This window comes from Podarcis cretensis, assembly GCF_951804945.1.
Source record: "Podarcis cretensis genome assembly, chromosome: 2".
Taxonomy (NCBI): Eukaryota; Metazoa; Chordata; class Lepidosauria; order Squamata; family Lacertidae; genus Podarcis; species Podarcis cretensis.
This window is the reverse complement of record NC_137171.1, coordinates 40,500,865-40,527,169: the sequence shown is the minus strand read 5'-3', so window position 1 is coordinate 40,527,169 and position 26,305 is coordinate 40,500,865. Positions and strand designations below refer to the sequence as shown.

General features: G+C 44.3%; 1 protein-coding gene across 2 annotated transcripts in view; it reads left to right on the top strand.

The window, feature by feature from the left end:
* The window catches only part of PMP22 (peripheral myelin protein 22), a 32,692-nt gene extending 6,639 nt beyond the window's left edge, over positions 1-26,053 (top strand). For both annotated transcript variants that reach the window (XM_079966239.1, XM_079966238.1), the window contains exons 4-5: positions 18,148-18,288; positions 24,315-26,053. In XM_079966239.1, the coding sequence (XP_079822365.1) occupies positions 18,148-18,288; positions 24,315-24,481 (308 nt within the window). In that variant the 3' untranslated portion in view covers positions 24,482-26,053. The remainder of the gene's footprint in view (positions 1-18,147; positions 18,289-24,314) is intronic.
* The last annotated feature ends 252 nt before the right edge of the window (positions 26,054-26,305 follow it).

The following is a 26,305-nucleotide window of genomic DNA, read 5'->3' as shown; positions in this document are numbered from 1 at the left end:
ACCTACCCACCCACTCACTACTTGACATAAGCTTATGTCAACATTTAAAATCTAGCCTCACTTGATGTGTTTTGAGTCTTGGTTGTGAATAAAACCTGTATAGGTGGCACACTCTTAGTGGCATAATTGACAGCTCTGTGGGTCGGAATATTCTACAGTCTGGATCACGGTTGTGCTTTGAAGATAAGCTAGAAAGAACTGTAATATATTTGGCACATTAAGGCTGCAGTTCTGTGCACACTTACCTTTGAGGAAGCCCTATAGTACACAGTAGGTCTTAACTGGTCAGTGAATATGCATTGGATTAAGCTGTAGAAGCTGTTAATAGCAGGTAAAATGAGGATTCATGTTCAAGAAAGTCCCAGTAAGTTGGCAACTTTCCTAACTTGCCACAGAGTTGCTGCTGGTTTTTGTTTCATCTCTAAGTATCCAAACATTTCTGCTTACTTTGTTGCTTGCAGTTGATTTGTATTTGTTACTATCACTGCATACAGCTTGTTCACGCATCTCACGTTGGCTTGTAGCAAAATACTTCCATGGCTTAATGGCTAGAGGTATCTTGTTTCCACAACTCAGGAGTTGGATAATTCAGAAGTTGGTGAATCATAAATCTGCTACACTCAAGACAATTTAAACCACTGACATTATTATTAACTAATTAGATGTGAATGCTATGGAGAAAGGCTTATTGTCAGACAACCACGATTCTTTTGCAGCATTTTATTCTTCCTACAAAAAGGAATCCTTTGCTAAGAGGCCAGTAACTAGTTAAGGCAGGAGTCTGGGAACATGCATAAATATCAAGTTTTCTCAATGGACAGACGGGTGCAACAGATATATTGACACCATAGCTATTATACTTGTTTCATGAATTGTCTGGAACTAGAGGCAAACAAGGAAGTAGTCAGGACCGCTGATGATCTACTCAAATTTATGACAGCAAAATACCATGCAGGTAGCAAAGACTCTTTTGAATCCAGTTGACAGGATGAAAAGATGGCAGCTTAGATTTTGGAGCAAGTTTTTATCACTGTTTTCTTCACTTCATATAATTAAAAAATAATAATAAATAAATTATGGAGCTAGAGAGGGTACAACAAAAACCTCCACAATTAAAATGATGAGGGGATGGACGATCTTTTCATCTGAATAAATGTTTAAGAATTTGAGGGTGGGGCATGGCGTCCAAAAGATGGTCACCAACTTGGATGGTTTTAAAAGGGGATTAGACCAGTTAATGGAGGATAAAACTAATAATGGCTGCAGTCCATTGTTTTGAATATGAGTATGAATATTCCTCTGAAGACCAGTTGCCGGGGCTCATGAGCAGGAAAGTTCTGTTTTGCTCCTGCCCTACTTGTGAGCTTCCCTACTTGTGAGTAGTCAGGCCCACTGATGATCTACAGAATGCTCAACAGTGGAGGCTGGTCTGTCAAGTGGGGTGTTACCCCATCACCTTTCACCTCCCTTCAGCCAGCTCCCTCCTCTTTGCCTTCTTTCTTACATTCAGCCCAGAGGATGGCACTACACCAGTGTGGTGTAGTGGTTAAGAGTGGTGGACTTGTAATCTGGTGAACCAGGTTCGATTCCCCGCTCCTCCACATGCAGCTTCTGGGTGACCTTGGGCCAGTCACACTTCTCTGAAGTCTCTCAGCCTCACTCACCTCACAGAGTGTTTGTTGTGAGGGAGGAAGGGAAAGGAGAATGTTAGCCGCTTTGAGACTCCTTCGGGTAGTGATAAAGCGGGGTATCAAATCCAAACTCTTCTTCTTCATTGGCTGTCAGTTTCCTCTTCCTTAGTTTCAATGTTGCCATTGTAGAACACAGTGGGGAGGAGGATGGGGGCAGAACTCGTCGGCTCTGCCTCTCATTGGCTCTGGCTCCACCTACTGTTGGACTCCCTGCCTTCTGCCCCACTAGTCCCAATGGGCACCAGCCACCACAGATGCTGGACTAGGAATCCTTTAGTCTCATGGTGGCTAAACTTGGCCCTCCAGCTGTTTGGGACTACAACTCCCATCATCCCTAGCTAGCAGGACCAGTGGAAATGTAGTCCCAAAACAGCTGAAGGGCCGAGTTTGGCCACCACTGCTTTAGTCTGATCTAACAGGGCTCTTCTCCCATAAGGAAGGCGTGGAGGGAGTGTAACTTGCTTTCTATTAAATGAATTAATTGACTATTAAACTTTGATTCACAACCTTCTGAATATCTGGGGAGTCTTCTGAGTATGTAGAAGCCACTCCCTTATATTTGTTGCACCCCCTAAGCATTAGGCAGTGGCACACAACCACCTGCGTTTGCTATTATGTTAGACATGGTAGCTAAAAATGGAACCTCTGAGTTCACTGGAGGAATATTAAGTGCTTGGAACAATCAGTGGGGGAGAGCTCTCCCATTGGGATCATTGGGATCATAGTCATGCCTTGCTTATAAGGCCTCTAAAAGCTTTTGTTGGCCACTGGAGTAGATGAATGTTTGGTATGATGCAGCAAGACTATCCTTGTAGATTTGCAGCTGCACTGTGTGGGAGCAAAGCATCTCCTCCCATTCTCCAGAGTTAAAATCTTAAACCTAGATGATGTAAGCAGAAGCTGAATTTTGCCTATGGAAGAAGGTGGAGAGGGAGAAACCGTTTTGGAGTTATGACCTAAACTGAGCCCTTTTCCATTTCAGTTTGTAAATAATCACTCTCCTAAGATTGTTCTTCTACCCAGCTCAAGTCCTGGAATTTCTTAGCAGTTGTGGGAGCTGCTGTAGGCTGCAGTCCTATACACCCTAATCTGAGAACTAATTTGAGGAGACATGCATAGGATTGGGCTGTTTGACGCTGGGCCTTAGTGTTTCAAAATTGCAGTGACCTCTCCAGTTTGTTCTTAGGGTGTGGCAAAGATGGCGTTTCCTAAGATATTGTGCATCTGCTATCAACCACCATTCTACTTGTGGGTTGCTTCTGTTCTGAGGATGCCCTAAGGAAATGGCACCAAGTGCCAAATCCATATCATAGTTGTTGTTGCCTCCTACATCACATTGTCTCCTAAGGTCATGTGGCTTTGAGGGTACTTAGTGATTACAGATGTTCCTTATTCCATCATAATTACTGAAGACCAGATTTCCTCCAGTCATAACTTGGCCACTTTGAGTATCTTCTCAATGAGACACTAGGAGTTGAATCCCAAAGCATTTCTTTAGGCATAGTCATGCAATGTGAATTGCTCCACTTCTGTATCCCCTCCAGGCACATTTTTTCAAAAGTTGAATAGAGTTGAAATGTTCTCAAATCAGTGCCTTGAAATTGGACATTTATTTATGTAACAATTAAGAGTTAATATTAAAATTGTGGTTGTGCAGTGGGCCATCATTTTTGTTCTTAGTTTAGAACAGCTCACTCCGGTAGGGTGATAGTTGGTGTTTCCATGGGAGCTGGAAATCTCATGGGTTGAAGGAGAGCTTTGTGACAATCGGTGGGACTGGCCAATCAACATTAATGGTGAAGCAAATCTAGGAATTGATGCCTGATAGGAACTGGAGTGCAGTCACTCCACACATCTGCCAGGTAGGCGTTCAGGGAATTAAAGAATAATTGTGATGTGGCAGTATTGTGGAAGGTCACACTTCTTGTATTCATTTATAAGTTCCTTAACAATTTGGTCCAGGATACCTTGAAGACTGCTCAGTACCTTATATCCAGTGTGATTATTGAGGTTTTCAGGGGAGTCAGTGTTAGTGATTCTCCATGGTTCAGATGCATAGCTCACTTCCAATAGGAGTGTTCAGTATTGTGGGTTCAATTCTGTGGAACTCCCTGCCAGTTGAACAGGGAAGGTGCCTGTTTGATGTCAGCTTCTGGCACTTGTGCATTGAAGACTTCTAAAAACAAATCAGTGGGCATTTTAAGTGAGATCCCCCCCCCCCGATTTTTTATTGCTTTTATGTTGTATCCTTCATGTATCCCTGCTTGGAAATGACAGTATTAACTGGTATATAAAATATGAAGAATAAGGGGGAAAGGATAGAAGCAGAATTTAAAACTGGTTGGTATTTCCATACAACCTATGGATCTCCAAGTGTAGTTGAACTCTGACTCCTATCATCCCTGACCATTTGACATGTTGGCTGGGCCCGATGGGAGCTGGGGTCCCGCAATGTCCGGAGGACGTCAGAGTTTCTCATAGCTGACGTACAAGATGAGTTGGAGACCTGAGGCTTGGGAAGGTGAGACATGGTTGCCTACTTGCATAGTTTGGGACAGTGACTGGTTGCTTGTTTTTCGTTTTTGTTTTTAAATATGGACCTTTATTCTTCTCTCACTCGTGTGGCATGTCCATATGAACATACTTCTGGCAGCATTTTCTCTCTAGAATCCTTGACTCCAGTGAATGGGAGCATGTTGTGTGTTGCAAACAATGAGCTGCTTTTGCTCTGTGGAAAGTCTATGAAGGAACTGGTGTGACCTTCTAAATCGCTGCAGTATATTTCATGCTGGAGCTCTGTGATACCCTGGGTTTAAAAGATCCCTAGGTGCCCAGTAGCTGTTGTGGGAGCTCAGCATTGGAGGCTTCTGCTGGAATGTTAAACTATGCCGAAAGCTTCAAGGCCCATGGCTGCTCTTTCCCCCAGAAGAGAAAACTCCGCAAAATGGGTGTGTATGGATGGCGCTGTTTTGTGCCTCTCTGCTGGCCCCTAGTGGTGCCAGCTCCATATGCAAGCGCCTGGGTACATCTGTGTAACAATGTGGCAGATTTACACGGCTGCAGTGATATCCTAAATCAGCATTTGGTGGCATTAGTTTCAGCATAGCTATATGTGCAGGGTAGGCAAGCCGTTTCAGAGTCGCTCATGCATGGCGGAATTTGGCTGTGTTTGTGTTTCCAATAAAAGATGTCCTTCTTAATTATGTCCTGCAAATTGGGGGTGCCTGTTAGCACAGCAGGGAAAGGCTAAACTATTATTAGCCATGTAAATTTATAGCGGTGGATGTTCCAGATTTTACTAACTTATGGGAAAGAGGTACAGTGGTACCTCGGGTTAAATACGCTTCAGGTTACAGACTCTGCTAACCCAGAAATAGTACTTCGGGTTAAGAACTTTGCTTCAGGATGAGAACAGAAATCGTGCTCTGGCAGCACAGCGCCAGCAGGAGGCCCCATTAGCTAAACTGGTGCTTCAGGTTAAGAACAGTTTCAGACTGGTGCTTCAGGTTAAGAACAGACCTCCGGAATGAATTAAGTACTTAACCCGAGGTACCACTGTACATTTCTTATCTCAAAGGGATAACCACAATTAAATAATAAAGAATTATAGAGTTGGGCCATGAGGGTCAACTAGTTCACTGCAATGCAAGAATCTTTTGCCCAACATGGGGCTTGAACCCACAACTCTGAGCTTAAGAGTCTCATGCCCTACTGACTGAGCTATCACTTGGCTTTTGTTTTGGATAAGTAAATTGTGAGAACAGGGGGATGGCCCATAACAAAACTTGGATTCCTTTTCTCTGCCTCCTTACTTCTGTTACTTCGTCAGCTTCACTTTGACACTGTTACACTCTCAGCTGCAACGATGTGGCTTACAATCTTGCACTGATGCTAAGGCTGCAATTGTATTGAAGGCTAGAATTCCACAAGTCTCTCAGAACGCAGTGTGTTTTCTGCTCTGCCCTGTAATAAACCCAAACCCCATCTGCACCCTGAGAGCTGGTTGCTGCCGAGACATATTGCATCTTCTTCCCAATGCATGCAGGGCACATGGCAGTGCATCCAGCCATTCTGTGTTTGTGTGTGTGTGTACATATTGCATGGACCACAGAGGGAGGTGATCACCCCTACTTCACTTAATGGGTATCAGTGACCAGTCATTCCTCCTGTCCTGGGATGTGGTTCCATGCTTACCAAGCATAGCCTCTCATTTGGAGGCTTGGAGAAGAGCAGGCCTCTAGATGCTTATAGGTGTGGTGCAGAAAGGCCTCGAGGAATGGTTAGGTGTGTTTTAGTATCCTCAGTTCACGGCCAACACTAAGGGGGTAGGATTGCAGTTCATTCTGTGAGAAGTACCTGTACCCTTTGCCAGCTCATATGTGGTGTAAGCTGATACAGTAGTACCTCAGGTTAAGTACTTAATTCGTTCCGGAGGTCCGTACTTAACCTGAAACTGTTCTTAACCTGAAGCACCACTTTAGCTAATGGGGCCTCCTGCTGCCGCCGCGGTGCCAGAGCACAATTTCTGTTCTCATCCTGAAGCAAAGTTTTTAACCTGAAGCACTATTTCTGGGTTAGCGGAGTCTGTAATCTGAAGCATATGTAACTTGAGGTACCACTGTATAGAGCTGGTATTGACGACACCACAGCCCATTCCCCAATGCAAAGCTGGCAGAATTCCCAGGGGCAATTGTGGGATCCATATACGTTCTGGTAAGCTCCTGAGGGAATCAAGAGACCCCTTTTCAAGAAGCTGCTGTGAACCTGGAACTGTTTCAAGTGATTTATTTGCAGGTCTGATATCGGGAAGCAGTCTTGGTTTCCCTTGTCAACCACAAATGTGCCATAAGTAGTTTGTGAGTGTGCATTAATAATAATATCGCCTTCTTGTCTCCAGTTCTGTGGCCTGTAGGATATTTTTGCTATTGAGCCCTATAGGTAATGGATTTTACCAGTTGTGCTTTTCATTCACACACCTTTTCTTTCTTTCTTTCTTTCTTTCTTTTTGAAACCACCCTTCCCCACAAAACATCACCAGTGGCAGCATTGTGCTTATTCTATAAGAGGGGGAAACTGAGGCAGTCGCCAAAACCCAGCAGGACTGCTGTAGCAATGCAAAAGTCCCAGGTCGAGAAATAGTTGCTGACTGTGGTCTTTCAAAAGTCTACACCAGCCTTTCCTCATCCAACACAATTGGTATCCTTGCTTCTGGCAGAACATTGCCAGAAGACTGAATTCTACACTGGGAGGGGGAGTTACAGAATTAAGCAGAATGGCCTCCTCCCTTAGCCTTTCATGTCTGGGAGAAGCTTGTTTGATCTGAGCACATTTCCCCCAGTAAGGATAACTCCTTAATTAGCTGATCAGTATGCGGTCATTGCATGTTCAAATGTTCTGGTCGTAGTTTAGTTTGTCCTGCCAGACATTCCTTGTGCGGACTTATCTAAGGAATTCAGGACTGAATCCCACTCGTACCAAAATGAATATCTGTCAGATTCTCTGTTGAAGTGATGCCACTGCAGTTGGTGAAGTATAGCCTCTTGATCAAGCCCATATAGCATTTTTCAAATTACATTTCTAGGGACACGCACCCCCCCCCCTTCTCTTCTCAATGTTCTTTCTCAACATGGTTGCAGAATCCAGAGTTTTGGGATTGTTCAGGTCTTCAAAGCCTTGACAAGGCCATGGAGCTAGGTGTGCTACCTCTTCTCATCAACCCTGTTTCTGCACTGTGAGCGTAGGACTGAATGAAGCTTTTTTGCTATATTTCCCCCCTGCTAAACATGCTATGCCTTTAATAGTTTGCATAACAAGCGGAAATCCACCAGGCACAATTTCATTGCAGGTCATTGCATCTATCTGAATTTCTTCATGACAGGCTGCTGCTGCTGTGAATGCAGAACCTGTTTAGAATGGAATTTGTTGTGATGATGGTACATAGCCCTATATAGAAATATCTCAGCTCCCGAATCTGCTTTAGTTTGTACTCTGGATGCAAACAGGACAGGATTAGGCTAGCTTCTACTGGTGCATAGGATGATCATATTATTCCTGACAGGGTTCTTGTGCCCCCCCCCCCAATGTGGGGATGGTGAAACAGCACCTGTTGAATCTCTGTTTGTTCTGTAGCTGTTTAAAGGCAGAGGAGCACTGCCACAAATTTGGCAAGCATACGGCCCTGGTAATCTAGCCCCTCTGCTGCTGTGCAGAACTGGAGTCCTACACATCACGGAATTGAGAGTGGAATATAAGGAAACAGCTGACTGCTTCAGTGCCTAATACAAACAGGCAGATGGAGACACCTATTTACACGATGTATGATGAATTTATGGAGTTTGATGCCACAGGATTGGGTGCCAGTCACTACCTTAGATGACTTTCAAGGAAAACCAGGAAAATGCATGGAGGAAAAGTCTTGTCAATGGCTATTAGTTGCATGAGGGATGTATTCAGCATCTCAGTGCTGGTTATTGCCTTCATGTCCTGTTTGCGGTTTCCCCAGAAGCATTGGTTGGCCGCTGTGGGAAGCAGGATTCTTCTGCTTGACCTATCAGTGCCCTGTTGCCTAGTTCCCTGGAGCTCTTGAACCAGAGTTGAGGAACCTTTGGCCCACCAGGTGTTGCTGAACTACAACTCGCACAATTCCTGGCCGTTGACTGTGCTTTCTGGGATGGATGGGAGTTGTGGTTTAGGAATATCTGGAGGGCCACAGGTTTCTCACACCCATGACCTCAAGAAATGGGGTTTCAGCAGCCTTTCTTTGTTTGCAGATTCTCCCATCACAATATCCCTGCTCTAGGCAAAGCGTCAGCTGCATGTCCAGCCTGGTAAGGAAAAGTCAGTGGCAGCACTATAAATTAGGGTGTGGTGATATTTAGGGTGGGATACTTTCTCAGCCAAGGATTATTGTGTCTCCTAGGAGTACCATGAAGTATTCTGCAAATGCCCTGAAGCATTGCAATGGAGCCTAAGGGGCATTAGAATTAGGCAGGAGAAAAATGTAAGGCATGCCAAACATCTCCTTGGGATGTTCTCCTCTTTGGAAATGCTTACCTGGCTTGCTGGAGAAGCCACCAGGCAGGGAGCAGAGAAGTGAGTCATATAGACATGCAGGCGAAGGCACCTCTCCCCCCCCCAAAAAAAATCAAAAAGCTTTGCAATCAACTAGAAATCTTGTGTATTTGCAAATGCACGCAGCCTCTGCATGAAGAGGGCCCAAGTGCATTCTTGTCATTCTTTCGTTAGAAGAATCTCAATTTATGGCTTCTCTGCCCCCTCCTCACTAGTAAAGAATTCTAGTCTGTTAATTTCAGTTCTCAGTGAAATCTGCTTGAGAGCCTGGTACTGCAAGATAGCAAACAGAACAAAAAGATAGCGCCCTTATTTTTCTTTCTTTTTAAATGGCACGGTTGCCCTTTTGGCTTGGACCTCATGACCATAATATATAAATACATCTAGGAAAAATAAAACGCTGCTAAAATTACAGATCAAAACAGGCAACTGAAAGGCCTCCCACATCTAATTCTCTCCGCCTGCTTAGATAGCAAAAGTCTTACATCATTCTTGGAATATACCTAGATGGGAGTCTGAGCTAGAGACCAGCCGCTTGCTATTGGTATTTAGGGGTATGAAGGCATAATTAGGAGACTGCAGTGGATACAGTGGTGCATATTGAGGGCATGGTATGATCCTGGTAATGTAGTGCTTTAAGTTAAAGCTACGACCATGGGTCCTCTTCCTTAGCATGCAGACACTCTTTGGGTGGGATTTATACTGGTGGAGGCATTCAGCTATTCAGGTGGGGAAAAGTTTTGGTTCCCCGAAAGTTGCTGATCAACAACAACAATTTATTACTTGTACCCTGCCCATCTGACTGGGTTGCCCCAGTCACTCTGGGCAGCTTCCAACAGAATATAAAAGAACACACGATGCAACTCCCATCATTTCTGGCCATTGGCCATGCTTGCTGGAACTGATGGGAATTGTAGTTCAGCAACATCTGGAGGCCCAAAGCTTCCTCACCCCTGAAATATCTGATGCCCTACCTGCTGTCAGGGACACGGGTGGTGCTGTGGGTTAAACCACAGAGCCTAGAGCTTGCGGTCGGCGGTTCAAATCCTCACGACGGGGTTAGCTCCTGTTGCTTGGTCCCTGCTTTTGCCAACCTAGCAGTTCGAAAGCACATCAAAGTGCAAGTAGATAAATAGGTACCACTCCAGCAGGAAGGTAAACGGCGTTTCCGTGTGCTGCTCTGGTTTGCCAGAAGCGGCTTAGTCATGCTGGCCACATGACCTGGAAACTGTACGCCGGCTCCCTCAGCCAATAAAGCGAGATGAGCGCCACAACCCCAGAGTCAGCCACGACTGGACCTAATGGTCAGGGGTCCCTTTACCTTTACTTTTACCTGCTGTCAAAATGGCACAGGCCAGGAAAAATGGGACCCCTGTCAGTGACTTGGTCCCTCCATGGCAAAAGACCTCCCAGCTGTTATTGTTGCAGCCTCCTCTTAATTCATCTCACCCCCATCCAGCCGCCCAACTATAGTCAGATGCTGCCCTGTACAAGATTATCTCAGTGGCACCATTGTGAGATTGGGTTACACAAATCCACAAGGTTAGACCACAACAGTTAGTTATGACTAATTCCTGCAACTTGCCGTTTTCTTTTGTTTTGCAAGTGCAAGAGAGCCAGGTTTTGTTCAGAGGGCTTATAATGCAGGGGAGACAAGCGAGGGAACTGGAGCCCTATTATGCTGATTTGGAAAACAATCTGCCTTGGTCTAAATTGCTTCTCTAGTGTTTTGTGGACAGTTGGTCTGAAAAGAACAGACAGGAGAGAGGGTGCTCCTAAGTAAGAAAGCTGCCAAATTGCCGACAAATTGGCCCACTGGTTTTTGTGCTCCATCTTTAAAATTGATTTGAGGAAAACTAAAATGGATTTGGTTTCCTCCCCCAAAATACTGGGATTGGAGGGTGTGGGTAAAATTGTTTCCTTGGATTACATGCTTGACAACAGAACTCCGTCTCTCTTCCCTCTTCCCTCCCTGCCATTTCCTTAATGTGGCTAGCTCTATTTCTTGGGTGATGGTGGTGCCCAAGTTACTGGCTCATCACAAGGTGCTTTAGGGGTGGGGTTCCCACTTCAACTTGGGGCACCTTATCTTTATGTTTGCCAAGCCCAGAACTCCACCAAAGACTTTGGGTTTGGCTTGGGATTCATTTGAAGCTGCTACAAACAGCTGCTAGAAAACAGGAAAATATTATTTCAGTTAACACATGTACTTAGTGTCATTACAGTACATGTTACATTGTGAATGTGGGCTGTGTGTGATCCTTTTGCTTGGCAATCTTGAAAGTGCTAATCTCAAAACTGGATTGCTGGGGGGCAAATAACATGTATGAGCCTACTCATCAAACGGTGCATTTTCATTTGCTTCCGCAAGGCTGCAAGTTCAGTCAAGAACATGCAAGGCTGCCAAACCAATGCTACCTCTATCCCAGTATGGTTGATGCTGCCTGGTAGCTGCTCTCCAAGGTTTTCTGGCCAGTCTTAATTGGAGATGCTGGGGAGTGAACCTGGTACCTTGTATGCAAAACATGCTGCTGAGCTGCGGCCCTTCTCTCAGTGTTCCACGAATGGGGGAAAGGTGTACAGGACTAGCAACCTTAACAATGTGTGGTTAAAACAGTGGTGAAAAATCAGTCCTCTTAATGAATGCAAAGGCTAGGTTTGGTGAGGAATATCTTCACTGCAAGCCTTCTGTCTATCGGTCTGTCTTTCTTTTCTTTTTAAATATACAGTGGTACCTTGGGTTACATACGCTTCAGGTTACATTCGCTTCAGGTTACAGACTCCGCTAACCCAGAAATATTACCTCGGGTTAAGAACTTTGCTTCAGGATGAGAACAGAAATCGTGCTCCAGCGGCGCAGCAGCAGCAGGAGGTCCCATTAGCTAAAGTGGTGCTTCAGGTTAAGAACAGTTTCAAGTTAAGTACGGACCTCCAGAACGAATTAAGTACTTAACCCGAGGTGCCACTGTATTCATTATGTTTTCAAAAACAATATACAAACACTAAAGAAACGAAGACCAATGATGATGTGGAGAACAATACTGCAGTTAGAATAAAACAAACCAAATGTTCGGTATAGTTTTGCAGGCATAATAATAAAATGGATTCCACAAAGTGACATTTTGGAAGTCAGAGCTACAGATCAATATGGTAACCACACCGCACATAGGTGCGTGTTGTTGGGGGCCTGTGCTGTGCACAAATTTTGTTTATAAAGCATATAAATTGAGACCATACAACATCAAAATGGTCTCCTTTCATAACTCCTCTTGAAGCCCTCTTGTGATGATTTAGATGCTCAGGCAGGGCAATGTCCCAAACCCTCTCACAGCATCCATCCCTGGAGAGAATTCACTGCACCCTTATCTCATTCTGAATAGCTTAGCAGTGGAATTGTGTTTACTTCTTTTCTGAATATTGTCACATTTGTGTTAATATTATTACCCCCCCCCCAAAAAAAAGCCTGTTTGGGCTACCAGATGTAGTTTATCCCTATTTTTACTATGTATTTTCCATTCATATGTAACATTCTATCCATTGTTAGTGGGCTGTTCTGACATCCCCATCAGTCCAAGTAATCCACATTCTTTCCACCTACCGTTGCCTCACTGCTGTACTGTGTTTATCTTATCAACATGCCTCTTATATCTTCCGAGACCAGTTCTTTTGCTCTGACAGTCTTATTCTTCTGCCCCTCGAAGATTTAGAAGAGTTTTTCTTTCGCTGTCATGTGCTGCAGTCAGCTGGCACACTGGTGTACATCAACTGAAGCTGCTCGCTCTGCGGGTCATGCTCTGAATTAGATGCCCTTTACTGTTTCAGTATTGTTGACTTTAGTTAGCTGAGGCTTTCTGAGATCTCTGGCAGAGGTTTCCCCCCAGACTTACTCCCACTTCAGGTCTTGCTTTGATCAGATTTGCTAGGGAATGAAATCAAGACCATTATACTTCATTTATTTGACTTACATTCTGCCCTTCCTCCAAAAGGGAGCCCAGGGTAGCAAGCAACAAGTGATAAAACCAGAAAAAAACATCTTTTAGAACAGGGGTCAGCAAACTTTTTCAGCAGGGAGCCGGTCCACTGTCCCTCAGACCTTGGGGGGGGTGGACTATATTTTTTTTTTGGGGGGGGGGAATGAACGAATTCCTATGCCCCACAAATAACTCAGAGATGCATTTTAAATAAAAGGACACATTCTACTCATGTAAACGCACACTGATTCCCGGACCGTCCGTGGGCTGGATTTAGAAGGCGATTGGGCTGGATACGGCCCCTGGGCCTTAGTTTGCCTACAAATATTTTAGAAAAACAATTTCATACAGATCCAGACTGGGGAATATCTCTATTTAAGAGGCTTCTTGGAAGAGGAAGGTCTTCAGCAGGGGCTGTAAAAAGGCAACACAGTCGGCAACTGTCTACTTTCTGTCCAGGGGGGGATTACTTAGGGTAGGTGTGGCCATGCTAAAGGCCAGATTCCTACACTGATGAATCAGGAATGGGCCTCCTGATAAGATGATGCCTGCAGGAACAACCCCCCCCCTTGCAGAGTTCAGTGATCAATTGGGTATGTAAGGGATGAGTCCGTCTTTCATGTGCATTCATGCTTTCAAAGCATTTAGTTCAGTTCTTGCATTTACACCCCACCTTTTTGTCCAAGGAGCTCAAGGTGGCATACACATTTCTCCCCCTCTCCAGTTATTCCTTACAATAGCCCTGCAAAGGAGGTTAGGCTGAGAGGCAGTGACTGGACCAAGATCACACTCGAACCCAGGGGTAGGCAACCTAAGGCCCAGGGGCCGGATGAGGCCCAATCGCATTCTCAATCTGGCCCATGGACGGTCCGGGAATCAGCGTGTTTTTATATGAGTAGAATGTGTCCTTTTATTTAAAATGCATCTCTGGGTTATTTGTGGGGCCTGCCTGGTGTTTTTACATGAGTAGAATGTGTGCTTTTATTTAAAATGCATCTCTGGGTTTTTTGTGGGGCATAGGAATTTGTTCATTCCCCCCCTCCAAAAAATTTTTTAGTCTGGCCCACCACATGGTCTGAGGGACGGTGGACTGGCCCATGGCTGTAAAGGTTGCTGACTCCTGCTCTAAGCACTACACCACACTGGCTCCCACTAGGCTATTGCTGCTGCTCTGCTCTGTGTTTGACCCTTGGTGCCTGGGGGGAAATAAGCACACCATGTCAGTAAATGAACTGGGCCACTTGTAAAGTCCTCCAACTGCAGTGCTCTTCCTCTGAGAGCCTGCAATCTGGAGACAGCTGCATTTATTTATTAGTTGCTTACACTAGTGACACTCGTAATAGCTCTTATCTGCCTGGGGCTACATTCTTGAAAGCTCCTACAATGATAAAGGGCTTGAAAGAACCTGCACAGTGCATATCGTTCTTATTCCTCCTCCTTTTTCTTTCTTTTTAATCTAAAAGAAATAAAGTAATAAGTAGGCATTCAAAACCCTTCATGTGGGTTTCTCATTAGACCACCTAAATGATCTTCAAAATGTTATCTTCCTCTCAGATAGTTTTATTCAAAGGGTGTGTGTGTGTGTGTGTGTGTGTGTGTGTGTGTGAGTGTGAAGAGTAAAAGCTCTCCCCGTGACTGCTGTAGAGTTCAGTTGCAACTTGTGGGTGGGGCAGATCATGTAGGACTTTCTCATAAAATGGCCTTCAGGTGTCAAAGTTGTAGGAAAGCCCCACACAATCCCCTCCACCCACACTGGTGCATCATTCTCTCACACTCCCCCTGCCCCATCACATCATGGAAAAGTGGTGTGCATGAATCGAGTCACAATCCCTTCTGGAAACTCTGCATTTTCAGCACTTTGTACTCCTTCCAGAACTTCTCTTTCACCAGCCGAGGCACCCACCTGCCAGCATTTGGCTGTGCAATAGCAGCAGAGTGACTGTTCCTGTTCAATAAAAAGGGAGCCCGTGGGAAAACTTGGGATTCCATCAGAGGTAGCATTGTACCACATCTTTTGGGAGAAGGGATGTAGCTCAGTGGTAGATCACATGCCTTGCATGCTGAACGTCCCAGGTTCAGTCCTTGGAAGCCACTGACACTAAGTCTAGACAAAGCTGAGCTTAATGGACCAATGTGCTTGCGCAGGATGAAACTACAGTGGTACCTCAGGTTACATACATTTCAGGTTACATGCACTTCAGGTTACAGACTCAGAAATAGTACCTCGGGTTAAGAACTTTGCTTCAGGATGAGAAAAGTAATCGTGCTCTGGCAGCGCGGTGGCAGCAGGACGCCCCATTAGCTAACGTGGTGCTTCAGGTTAAGAACAGTTTCAGGTTATGAATGGACCTCCGGAACGAATTAAGCACTTAACCCGAGGTACCACTGTACTTCATATATTTCTATCCTCTATTTTATGGTGAAATAGCTTCAAGAGTTTCAGAAGCCTCAGATATACTATCATATGTGAAATATCATAGGAAATATCCCTGTGGTTTGTACACATTTTTGGAAAAGTGGGTATTGTTGGAAAAGCGAATTATATTTGTCCTCAGTAGTGTTTGAATTGGCTTCCATTAATTTTAATTTTTGCTGTTCTCCTGTGATAGACAGTCTGCTTGGATAAATGACTCCAGATGAAGTTCTAAGGGAGCAGGATGTACGTGTGGAGTTGAGATTTATTTGGGATACTGGAATGACAGCTGGCCCTTGCTTCTGTAAAATATCTAACATGATTGGGGCAAAATACTAAGCACACTTAGGTTGGAAATAAGACTCATTGAAACCAAATAAGTGTGCATAGGATGGGAATGTTAGTGACTCACCAAGAACAGTGTATGTCCAATATTCACCATTTTTATCTGACCCTATTAATGGACTTATTTTGTAGTACAAGCCCTACTTTCCCCACTGCTCCATAATTGAAGTCTGTCTTCTGAGCTGCCGGCTAACTTCTTGGCACAGCAGTATCTCTAGTGGTGAAATAGAAATATTTATGGATTTATTTCATAAAATTTATACACTGCTTGGTTGTAAAAAAACAAAAACTCTCAAAGCAGTTCACGAATGATAAAGCAGTAAAATCAAGAAAAAATTATAAGCCTTCTTGAAAACATACAAAAGTTTCAATGCTGAAACACTGGAATTTGCCTCCAAGTAAATGCTCTTGGGATTATGGCCTAAATATACTGAGTAAATATTACTATGTTCCTTCTTAATAAACAATGCATTTATTGAAAAGAATTTAAAAAACCTGAGCTTTGGGGATATCCAGAACTTCTGTTTGCAGAAGCTTATGTTGTAGCTGAAATGGGGGCTGGAAGAGAGAGATGATTACAGTAGATTAAAACTAAAGTTAATATGGTGTTTGCATGGGAATAATCAGGATATTGTAAATGTCTGCTTAAGAAATCAAGTGCTACGGCCAAAACCTCTTTTAAAAGCTGTGATTTCAAAAGAACTATGGCAATATTAGATAAAATAGGTACCCAGATTCCCAATGCCCAAATCTTTCATGTTTTGCTAAGGAAGATGAGATACATTGTGGGTCAGGATGGAACTTTTCTAAGGCAGAGAGGACCCTGGGCACCATAAACAGAAACAGCAGATGGTACAGACTTGACAACACACAAGCCTCTCATCCAAAGGATGCTCCATTGAAGCCCCTCTGGCTTCCAAAATATGCAAAGCTAGGGCTCTGATGAAATTCTCAGAGCCTGCCTTAGAATAGCTAGACCACCAGTTTGCAGGTTTCTATGCCTCCTAGACAAAGCAGCAGTAGTAAGAGCCCTAGTCACTGAGAGGCTGTCTGTTGCATGTGCAAGTTGAGCAATCTTTTTGCTTGGTCTGCTAACTTTCAGGGGGCTATAAATAGGTGGAGCTGTTCCACTGGGTTAAGCCAACCCTGCCGTCTCCCTTTTATGCCTGCAGGAGTAAACTGTGTTATAGAGAAACTTAAAGGTTCCTGGGGTGAAGCAGTGCGCTGTTGTGGTATTAGGAGTGCTCATTGTAGTGTTTGTTTTGCAAGGACACTTACCCACCCACAAGGCATGCAAATACTTCAGCTCTGACTCAGACATCAAGGATGGCCTTTTGACTGAGCTCATGTTGTAAGTCTCCTGACTTTTGACAGCTGGGCTGCAAGTGCCTCGCCTAAGGTTCCAAATGGGGACAGGACTGTCACTTAATGATGCTTGGTTATTTCAGACTTTTGCAGCTTTCTTAGCACCCCGGTCGAAGCAGCAGCCATGTCGGGGCCTTTCTAAATAGCTGCTGTTCTACCCCCTCTGGAGATTGCACAGCTGCTTCTCTAAACCCTCTTGCCAGCATACTGCTGCAAGCACTGCTGCCATGGAGAAATTGCAAATGTTCAGTTCCTCAAGCCATTGATAAGATCAGTGGTTTGGAAACTGCAATTCTTCTCCCAGCAACTGCAGGTCATTCAGATGAAGTGCCGTGGTTAGCAATCTGGGTCATGGGCATAGTGCCTAGCAAATGACTGTGGAATGTGCAAAATTGGGGTGGGGAACCTCCAGACTGCAGGCTGAATCTGGTCCTCTAGCTCTCTCTAGCTGGCCCTGCTTTGCATCCCAAAAGGGCAATTGTGTCAATTAGTTTTGTTTGACTCAGCCAGGAACTTCCAACCTCGCCAAATAGGTAAAATATCAAGAGCTGCAGGCAAGCTAGCTCTGGAAATGATAGAAAGGGGGCTATGAACAGCTGCTTCATTATTAGGTTCTGGGAGAGTTGTGAGCCAGTGAGTAAGTTGTGGTCTCCTTGTCGTACTTTCCGTGTTTATCCTCTGGAAATTGGATAAAAAGCACTGAAGATTTGGTTGGAGAGGGCACAAATGGCCAGAAAAATTGCTCAGTTCCTGCTCACCCCAGAAGCAGCACTTATAAAACACCCTTGAATTTCCTCCTTGTATGCTTGACATGAGATTTGCAAGAGACTCTATTGGTGCCTTAATTCTGGAACTGCTTGGTTACCTTCCTAGGAAAAAAACATGTGCCCCAGCATCTGAGTCTGAAAGTGCTTGACTTCTATTAACACATAGCAGGGGTAGCTATCCTGATGCCCTCCAAATGTTTTTTGGACTCCCATTATCCCTACCCAACATGGCCAATGGTGAGGGATTTGAGGAGCTGTAGTACAACAGTCTCTGGAGGCACCATGTTGGCTACGATTGATATATATGTTTATGATAGTCAATAGATTTGTACTGTAGCTTTCATACAAAGAGAATCACTGGATCTTTTTTTTTTTTTTTTTTTTTTTACTACTTTGCTATCTCATGTTCAGCAGCCAGAGAAGGGAATTTTCTGTGCCCTTGCACAGATAAATTTGTAGAACCTCTACCTCTGGTCGGCATTGCCCTAATGGTTTTTTGTGTGTGTGTCTTCATTTTTTTACAGAATGGCTGCAGGGTGTCCAAGCTCTGATGATCCTTTCCATCATCTTCAGCGTATTGTCTTTGTTCCTGTTCTTCTGCCAGCTCTTCACTCTCACTAAGGGCGGACGGTTCTACCTTACAGGCATTTTCCAGATCCTTGCTGGTAAGTAAAGGGGAGTGGAATTGCATATCCTGGAACATTGCCACGGGAAATTATCCCAAGATGGAGCATTGGTTAATGATGGAAAGCAAGGGAGACTCCAGAGTAGCAAAGTTAAGATGCAGAACATGAATTTTCTAACCTGTCATGTGCTCTGCCTATATGTAGGATTATTCTTAAATTTCTTATGCAACATTCTAAAAAAAGAAAGAAAGAAAGAGAAAGAAAGAAAGAAAGAAAGAAAGAAAGAAAGGGCAAGACAACTTAAAAGAATATAGGATATTTAATATTTTTAAAAAAACATTTAGATGACAGCACAGCACATTTAGCAATTGAATTTTAATAATTTAAATTATTAATAATTTAATAATTATGCTTACTATTGAAAAAGGCCAGTTACTATTGTAAGCAACAAGAATTCTCTGGTTGTATTGAACAACATTATGCATGGTGTGAGGAAGGCACCATAACTGTCTGCATGCGGGTGCACCCGCTCCCTGCCAGAGAGAATGCAGACCTTGCTGAGAAAGGGAACGTTGTCTGGAAAAAATAATCTCAGTAAATTAGAATATTGTGAAAAGGTGCAGTAGCTATTCAATCCATAACACCTGCAATGGGTTCCTGAGCCTTTAAATGGTCTCTCAGTCTGTTTCAGTAGGAAGCACAATCACGGGGAAGGCTGCTGACCTGACAGTTGTGCAGAAAGCCATCATTGAGACCCTCCATAAGGAGGGGAAAGCCTCAAAAGGTAATTGTAGAAGAAGTTGGATGTTCCCAAAGTGCTGTATTGAAGCACATTAATGGAAAGTTATGCAGAAGGGGAAAGTGTGGAAGAAAAAGGTGCACAAGCAGCAGGGATGACTGCAGCCTGGAGAGGATTGTCAGGAAAAGACTTTCACAAGGAGTGGACTGAGGCTGGAGTTAGTGCATCAAGAGCCACCACACACAGACGGATCCTGGAGATGGGCTTCAAATGTTGTATTCCTTTTGTCAAGCCACTCCTGCAAAAGAAACAAGGTCAGAAGTGTCTTACTTGGCTAAAGAAAAAAAAGAACTGGTCTGTTGCTCAGTGGTCCCAAGCCTCTTTTCTGATGAGAGCAACTTTTGCATCTCATTTGGAAACCAAGGACCCAGAGTCTGGAGGAAGAATGGGGAGGCACACAATGCCAGATGCTTGAAGTCCAGAGCGAAGTTTCCACAGTCTGTGTTGATTTGGGGAGCCATGTCATCAGCTGGTGTTGGTCCACTGTGCTTCATTAAGTTCAGGGTCAATGTAGCTGTCTACCAGGAGATTTTGGAGCACTTCATGCTTCCTTCCACAGACGAGCTTTATGGGGAGGCTGACTTCATTTTCCATCAGGACTTGGCACCTGCCCACACTGCCAAAAGTACCAAAACCTGGTTCAATGCCCATGGGATTACTGTGCTTGATTGGCCAGCAAACTCACCTGACCTGAACCCCAAAGAGAATCTATGGGGCATTGCCAAGAGAAAGATGAGAGACATGAGACCGAGCAATGCAGAAGAGCTGAAGACTGCTATTGAAGCATCTTGGTCTTCCATAATATCTCAGCAGTGCCACAGGCTGATAGCATCCATGCTTGCCGCATTGAGGCAGCAATTGATGCAAAGGGGGCCCAAACCAAGTACTGAGTACATATGCATGCTTCTACTTCTCAGAGGTCCAATATTGCTCTATTCGCAATCCTTGTTTTGCTGATTTCATTTAATATTCTAATTTTGTGAGATTGTTAATTTGGGGTTTTCATCAGCTGTATGCCATAATCATCACAATTATAACAAATAAAGGCTTGACATATCTCTTTTTGCATGTCATGAATCTATCTCATATATTAGTTTCACTTTTTAAGCTGAATTGCTGAAATAAACGAACTTTCCCACGATATTCTAATTTTTCAAGTTTCAGCCTCTCCATCTTGAGCCAAGTTATCAATAAACTTTGTGAAGATCAGACTGGAGCCTACATTTGTTGGGAACCATTCTGCAAAGAAACAGTAAAGATGTTTGTACCTTTAAGAACTGTTTCTGTGAGCTCTGGGCAGATTGGGTACATGACTGGTCATGACTACAAAAGGAGGAAAAGTTGCACTTTGAACTTTGCCTGCAGGGAGAAAACACCCACAAGCTTTGTTGTTTGTTGTTTTTGTAATAAAACCTTTACTTGATTTGTTTTACACCGGTCTCGTGGTGTCGTAGTTTCTGTTATCTGCCACCAGAGGGGGAAAAAAACCTCTAACAACATTAACTACAGAGACAGTACGTTGACATGGATTCTCCATAAATCACTGGGTGGAAATCGGCACAGTCACTCTGACATCCGTCGAAGAAACTCTTAGAACCCTCCAGTTTGCGAGTACAGCAAAAAATATGAAAAATCACCCCATAATAAATGAAGTTATGAATGAGGGTGCCCTTCTGAAGAGGTATCATTTAGAGATTGAAAGCCTGAAGCAACACATAGATGATCCCAGCCGGCACAGATCCTTGAAGAGAAGAATGCTCTTCAATAGTCCCCAAACAGCTGGAGGGCCACGTCTGGCCATTACTGTCCTAAGATAATCAGGACTGCCTTACGTACTGCCTTCTGCAATGGCACAGTCTCTTGGACTTGTTTTGTGGCACGCTTGCCAACCACTTTCCCAGGGCCGAAGTACCATCAACCGCCATTCACCCACTCAGTCCACAGTTCTGACTGCTGTAGCGCCAGGCTTGAAAGGGAGCTGCTGTGTGTTTCTGAATAGTTCTTGTGTCAGCAGCTTCTTCTCCTGTCCCTCATCTCACTGCACTTCAGCCTAGCATTGGGTGAGCATTCCACACCCTGGCTCCTAAAGAGAGAGAGAGAGAGTGTGTGTCTGTTTAAGAGCCTCCAGAGTGGGAGCTGTTTTGGCTTGTGCTCAGATTAATTTGCATTCCTCCAAAAGGGTTTGCTTTTTCAAAGTCAGGGTTGCATTTCCTCATAACATTCCTGGGGCTTTATGGACATTAATCCATACCTTGTATATAAGGTTGCTGGTAGCTGTGAAGATTTAGGAGCCTCAGCAGCAAGCATAAAGATAGCTCCTGTTCGTGTTTTTCCTGATTCTCTCTGGCCAATTCAGTGTGAGCAATTGGAACCTCTGTTTCTGTTGGGTGGAGCATTTGCAAGCCGGCCCTGCTCTCCAGTCCATGAGAAAGCATTTTCCAAGCCGCCCATCACTTTCTTTGCAGATGATCTTGCCCCCAAGGCAACCTTCCTTCCTGTGACTCAGCCCTGTGCTGCTTATAAACTGCAGTTTAAATATGCCTGGTTTTAATGTGTAACTTTCCAGCATCTTTGGAAGGAGCAGGGTGCTGATCACAGGGAACTGTCTGGGGTAATATTAGGTGTACTTCTGTTCTTTGTGTGGGTCTTTCAGCGAGAGGGACCCTGAGGTTCATCTAGTCCACTCGCCTGCAATGCAGCAATATGCAGCTGATCAAACTTGCAACCTTGGCATTATAAACACCATGCTCTAACCAAGTGAACTATCCAGGAAATGCAATTAAAACTGAACTCAGTCTCAGAGTACATGATGGTTACACAGTATTGTAACTAGAAAACAAAATCTGAGTTTTGAGCATATGCTTTCATAATAGGTTTATCATGCCAAATTCAGCAACTTTCATGCAGATATTTTTTTACTTTTATAATGACCGATTGATCAGCATTTGAATACAGCATGTTATGACTCTGTATCAAATCTGAAGGGTTTTTTTTTTCCTGCAGAGACATGCAGAAGTAGATCAGATTACAAGATCAATTTGTGTGCATGGCAGATACTGACTTTCAAAATAACACTTGTGTTTGGGTTCCCAGTTCTAGACTTTGAATGCAAACGTTCCATAGCACCAGGTTTCAGTCATACAAAACTTATCCTGGTGTTTCCATGGCTCAAATATGTTGCTTTGAAGTTTCTTCCAATGCTCAAAGTTGGAGGGCGGGGAAATTATTTGGGATGGCTAAATTTTATGTTAGGCCCAAATCAATTGACTGGTGCCATCTTCCTCTCCTATCCTATAGGATAGTGCTTCCAACTTCTTCTGTGTGTGCCCTCCTTTTGCTAGAGATGCAAATGAGCGCTGGAATTCAACTCTATTCTGGTTCAGAGATGAACCCGGTGGCTTTTGCTCCACCGGTGGGTGTTCTCCCATGGAGATTGCATCAGATACTGTCTCTAGGAACGGACTTTCCATTTTCTTTTGCAAGATGGGAACAGAAGACATTTGTATTAATTCCCTACCCCTTTAAGTGCCTTCTCTCTCCACCCACCCTCCACACTTGTTGGAGGTCCAGTGAAAAAATTTGGTTACTTCAAGCAGAAACAAAATCACCACCATCTCCTCCTCCTCCTTCCCAGCTCTTCCCATGCACAATCCATACTCTCTTGTCTGGTGCCAGTAGGTGATTTGTGGCACGACTGCTCTGCTCTTTTTTTCCACCCCATCCCACCCAAAGTGAGAGACAATTGCTTATGCTCCCAGTCCATGGGCTGGTGGCTGTGGCTGTGGGTGTCCTCTCGATGGCCCAGAGAATGGGAGCTGCATCAGCAGCTTCTGAATTCAACACATTCCCACTCCTGCACTTTTGTGCAAACAAAGGGGGCAGTGTGGAGGGAAAGAACAGCTCAAATATCACTGTGGTTAGGTGTAGGTGGTCCTGAGGTCACAGGGCTTTGGAACAGAGACTACTCTGGTGGCACATTGAGCAGGTTGTGGAATTGCTGGGATCAATGAAAAGGCCTTGTTCTGGGCACTGAATAGAAGAGCCATTGTGTAATCCTGGCAGTCTCTGGTGCTGAGCTTTTCAGGAGGAGGGAGGAAATAGTTCTAGAGCTGGTATTGCTGAGGTGGCAATACAAAGATGCTGAACTTAGAGGCATTAGTGCAGGAAGGGGGTCTGGTTTGACCTGCTCATGCTTTGATCGCAGGGGCTTAGGGCACTGGAGGCAGCAGAGTGGAAAAAAAGAAGACAAACTTCTGCTTTAATTATTAGCAGCAAGGCAGGATTAATCATTCCCTAGTACATTATAGAGTAAGGCCTCAGCCAGACCAGCGTACCTGTTGAAATGTAATGGAGCAGTCCTTCGTAGGAAGAGAGGGCTGATCCAGTTTCCTCGATTGGGCATTGCAGACTCCTCCCAGCTCAAAAAAGAGGATTGGTGGCCATTTTTTTCAGTTAAGAGGAACTTTTAAGGTGGCAGTTACTAGCTCAGTGTGTGTAATAGGAAAACTTAGGTACTGTACACCACAGTAAATCCACGATGTGGTGTTTCTGGAGATAGAAGGATAGGCTGATCCTGCATGAATTTAATTCTCTTCTCAAAGCTGATTAAAAACAAACAAAGCTAAGGTCCTTATATTGAAGAATACAAAATTGCAAAAGATAGTGATGCCTTGGAGTTTGCAGAACTTTTGAAAGTGAGGCTCTTCTTGGCAGACACCTGCGTGATCCTGCTCTCAAAGTCTCTTTCCCTATTGGGTTTCTCTTCCTCAACAGGGAAATACGTTGAAAGCCAGAAGAGCATGTGCACACATGCGCACATGCTCAAGCACTCGCCCAGTTGGCCCTTGGGGGCAAAAAGGCTGCTCACACCTGCTTGCAGCCTGAAATTTCTTGACATAAGAGGAACCGTGCCAGATTGGGTCAAAGGCCTGCCTAGTCTGGTATCCTATTCTCACAGTAGCAAACCAGGTGCCTTGAGGTGCTCCTAAACAGGGTATGAGCACAACAGCTCTTTCCCCAGCCACTGGCATTTGGAGGCGTATCTTGTCAAGGTCTGTGGCAAGCAGACATTGAGAGCCTTGTTCTCCATGAATTTGTTTAAAGGCCCCCAAGCTGGTGGCTCTTGTTAAATATTGTGGTAGGGAAGTCCAGAAGGAGTTAGGTGGGGAAGGAGAGATGTTCATTATAACAGACACATCCCAGCTTGATCTTCCATGTTGGACCTGGATTGGCTTGCTTACATTCTTTGCTGACTTCTCTTCCGCAGGTCTATGCGTGATGTCTGGGGCCACCATCTTCACAGCGAGACATACAGATTGGCATCCCCCTGTAGACAGTCTTTCCTTTGGCTTCTCATACATCCTGGCCTGGGTGGCCTTCCCGCTGGCTGTCATTAGTGGGGTGATCTACGTCATCCTGAGGAAGCGCGAATGATGTGTCGAGGGCGGCCGCTGAGACTACAGCACTCAGGACAAGGGGGCCTTGATGAGTTAGGAAATGGAAACAAACAAAGAAAAAGGAAGTTAACCAAAACAATATCAACAAGAGAGAAAAAAAACCAAACTGAAAGAAGGGTTACTGTGTTCATTGAAGATGTATATAGTATCTATGGTTTAAAAAAAACCTATTTATAACACTTTTTACATATATGTACATAGTACTGTTTGCTTTTGTTTGTTTGACCTGCCGCCATGTTTAAAGCCTAAAGAAAGTGCCTAAGGACTCTAACTCCTAACAGCATAATCAGAGTGCCGTTCCCCCTCCCCTCTTGTTGTGGAAGCAAATGGATCCCTCCTCCATAGCTCTCCACTTCCAATCCCCAAGCCACATGACAAGTCAAGAGCCATCAACTTGGCCCTCAGATAGGTGCGATATGCCGCCCACTGCACTGATGTTTGCTTATGCCCCTCATATGCTCATGTTAACTGAAAGATGGGTTGCAATGGCCACATAGAGGGCAGGGAGGGGAGGGGAATGTCAATGACGAGGAAGGCATGGCTGGGCGAGCCCAGCTTTGGAACCCCTTAGGATGCTAGTGATGGTGTCGTATGTGAAGTATAGTCCCACCAATGCAACCAGAAGCTGCATAATATCACCACCTTCCCCACCCCCCTCTTCGTATGACAACTGGAGCTCCTGAGAGCACAGAAATGTCGCCAGTCCATCATAAATCCCTCTTGGAAAAGGAGGTCTCTAGAGCTAGTGCTCCTTTCTATATGTTAAATCAGGTCCGTTTCTCCGTACTTTGAGATGGCCAAGATGAGCACCAATGCTAAGAAGAAGAAACAATGGAGGGAGACATGGGACGAAGAAGTCCGTCATGTTGGTTTGTAACTAGCCATGGGTGTGTTGCCCCTCAACCTTGCCCGTTGTGGGACAATAGGCAGAAAGAATAAGCTAAAGTAGGGGAAAGCAGGGAACCCTTCTAAGTTCTAGACCCCCACCCCCACCCCTCTCCATAACCCCTTTTACAAAATTGAATACCAAATCTGTGAAATGGTGCTATCTATTTACCATTCCTTATATCGCTAAGCCATTTAACCTTACTCACTGGAAAGTCAGATAATGATTTTGAGATAAACCAAGGAATAGGAATGATAAATAATTCTTGTGTAATATATACAGCCTGTAACTGCTTTTGTACTTAGGAAAGTTGCTATCATCATTATTATTACTATTATTATTTTTTAATAAAGCATTTATAACCAAGGTATTTCTCTCCCCCACTCCTTTTACTTCATGGTCGTGAGGGAAGTAAGTGAACCTTCTAGCCCCTTAAGGATCCCTCCCTCCTTCCAGCTCCTCTGTAACCCTTTTCTGTGTCCCCCCCCCCCAAAGTGTGTCTGGCAATGAACTGTATTGGCAGCCGTGTGTAGATGTGTAAGCGGTGCCTTTTGATGCTAAGACTCCAGACATTATTATATTATTATTTTGCTTTGCTTTTCTGATTTTATACCAACTTGTGTGGACTAAGAAGCAACAAAATAAAAGTCAGAATAACTCACATGCTTTCGCCTTTGTTTGTATATCTTTGGGAAGGACACAAGTATATGTGGTTAGAACAATAAGATGCTGTATGTATTTATTTAAGACAGGGGTAACCAACGTGGTACCCTCCAAACGATGGCCTAGAAATCCCATGGAATCATCAGGAATGATGAAAATGGGCATCTAGCAAAATCTGAAGGGCACCTGTTGGTTACCCCCATTTGGGGCTAGCATATCCACTAGCTGCCTGCAATGAATCATTCCATAGGA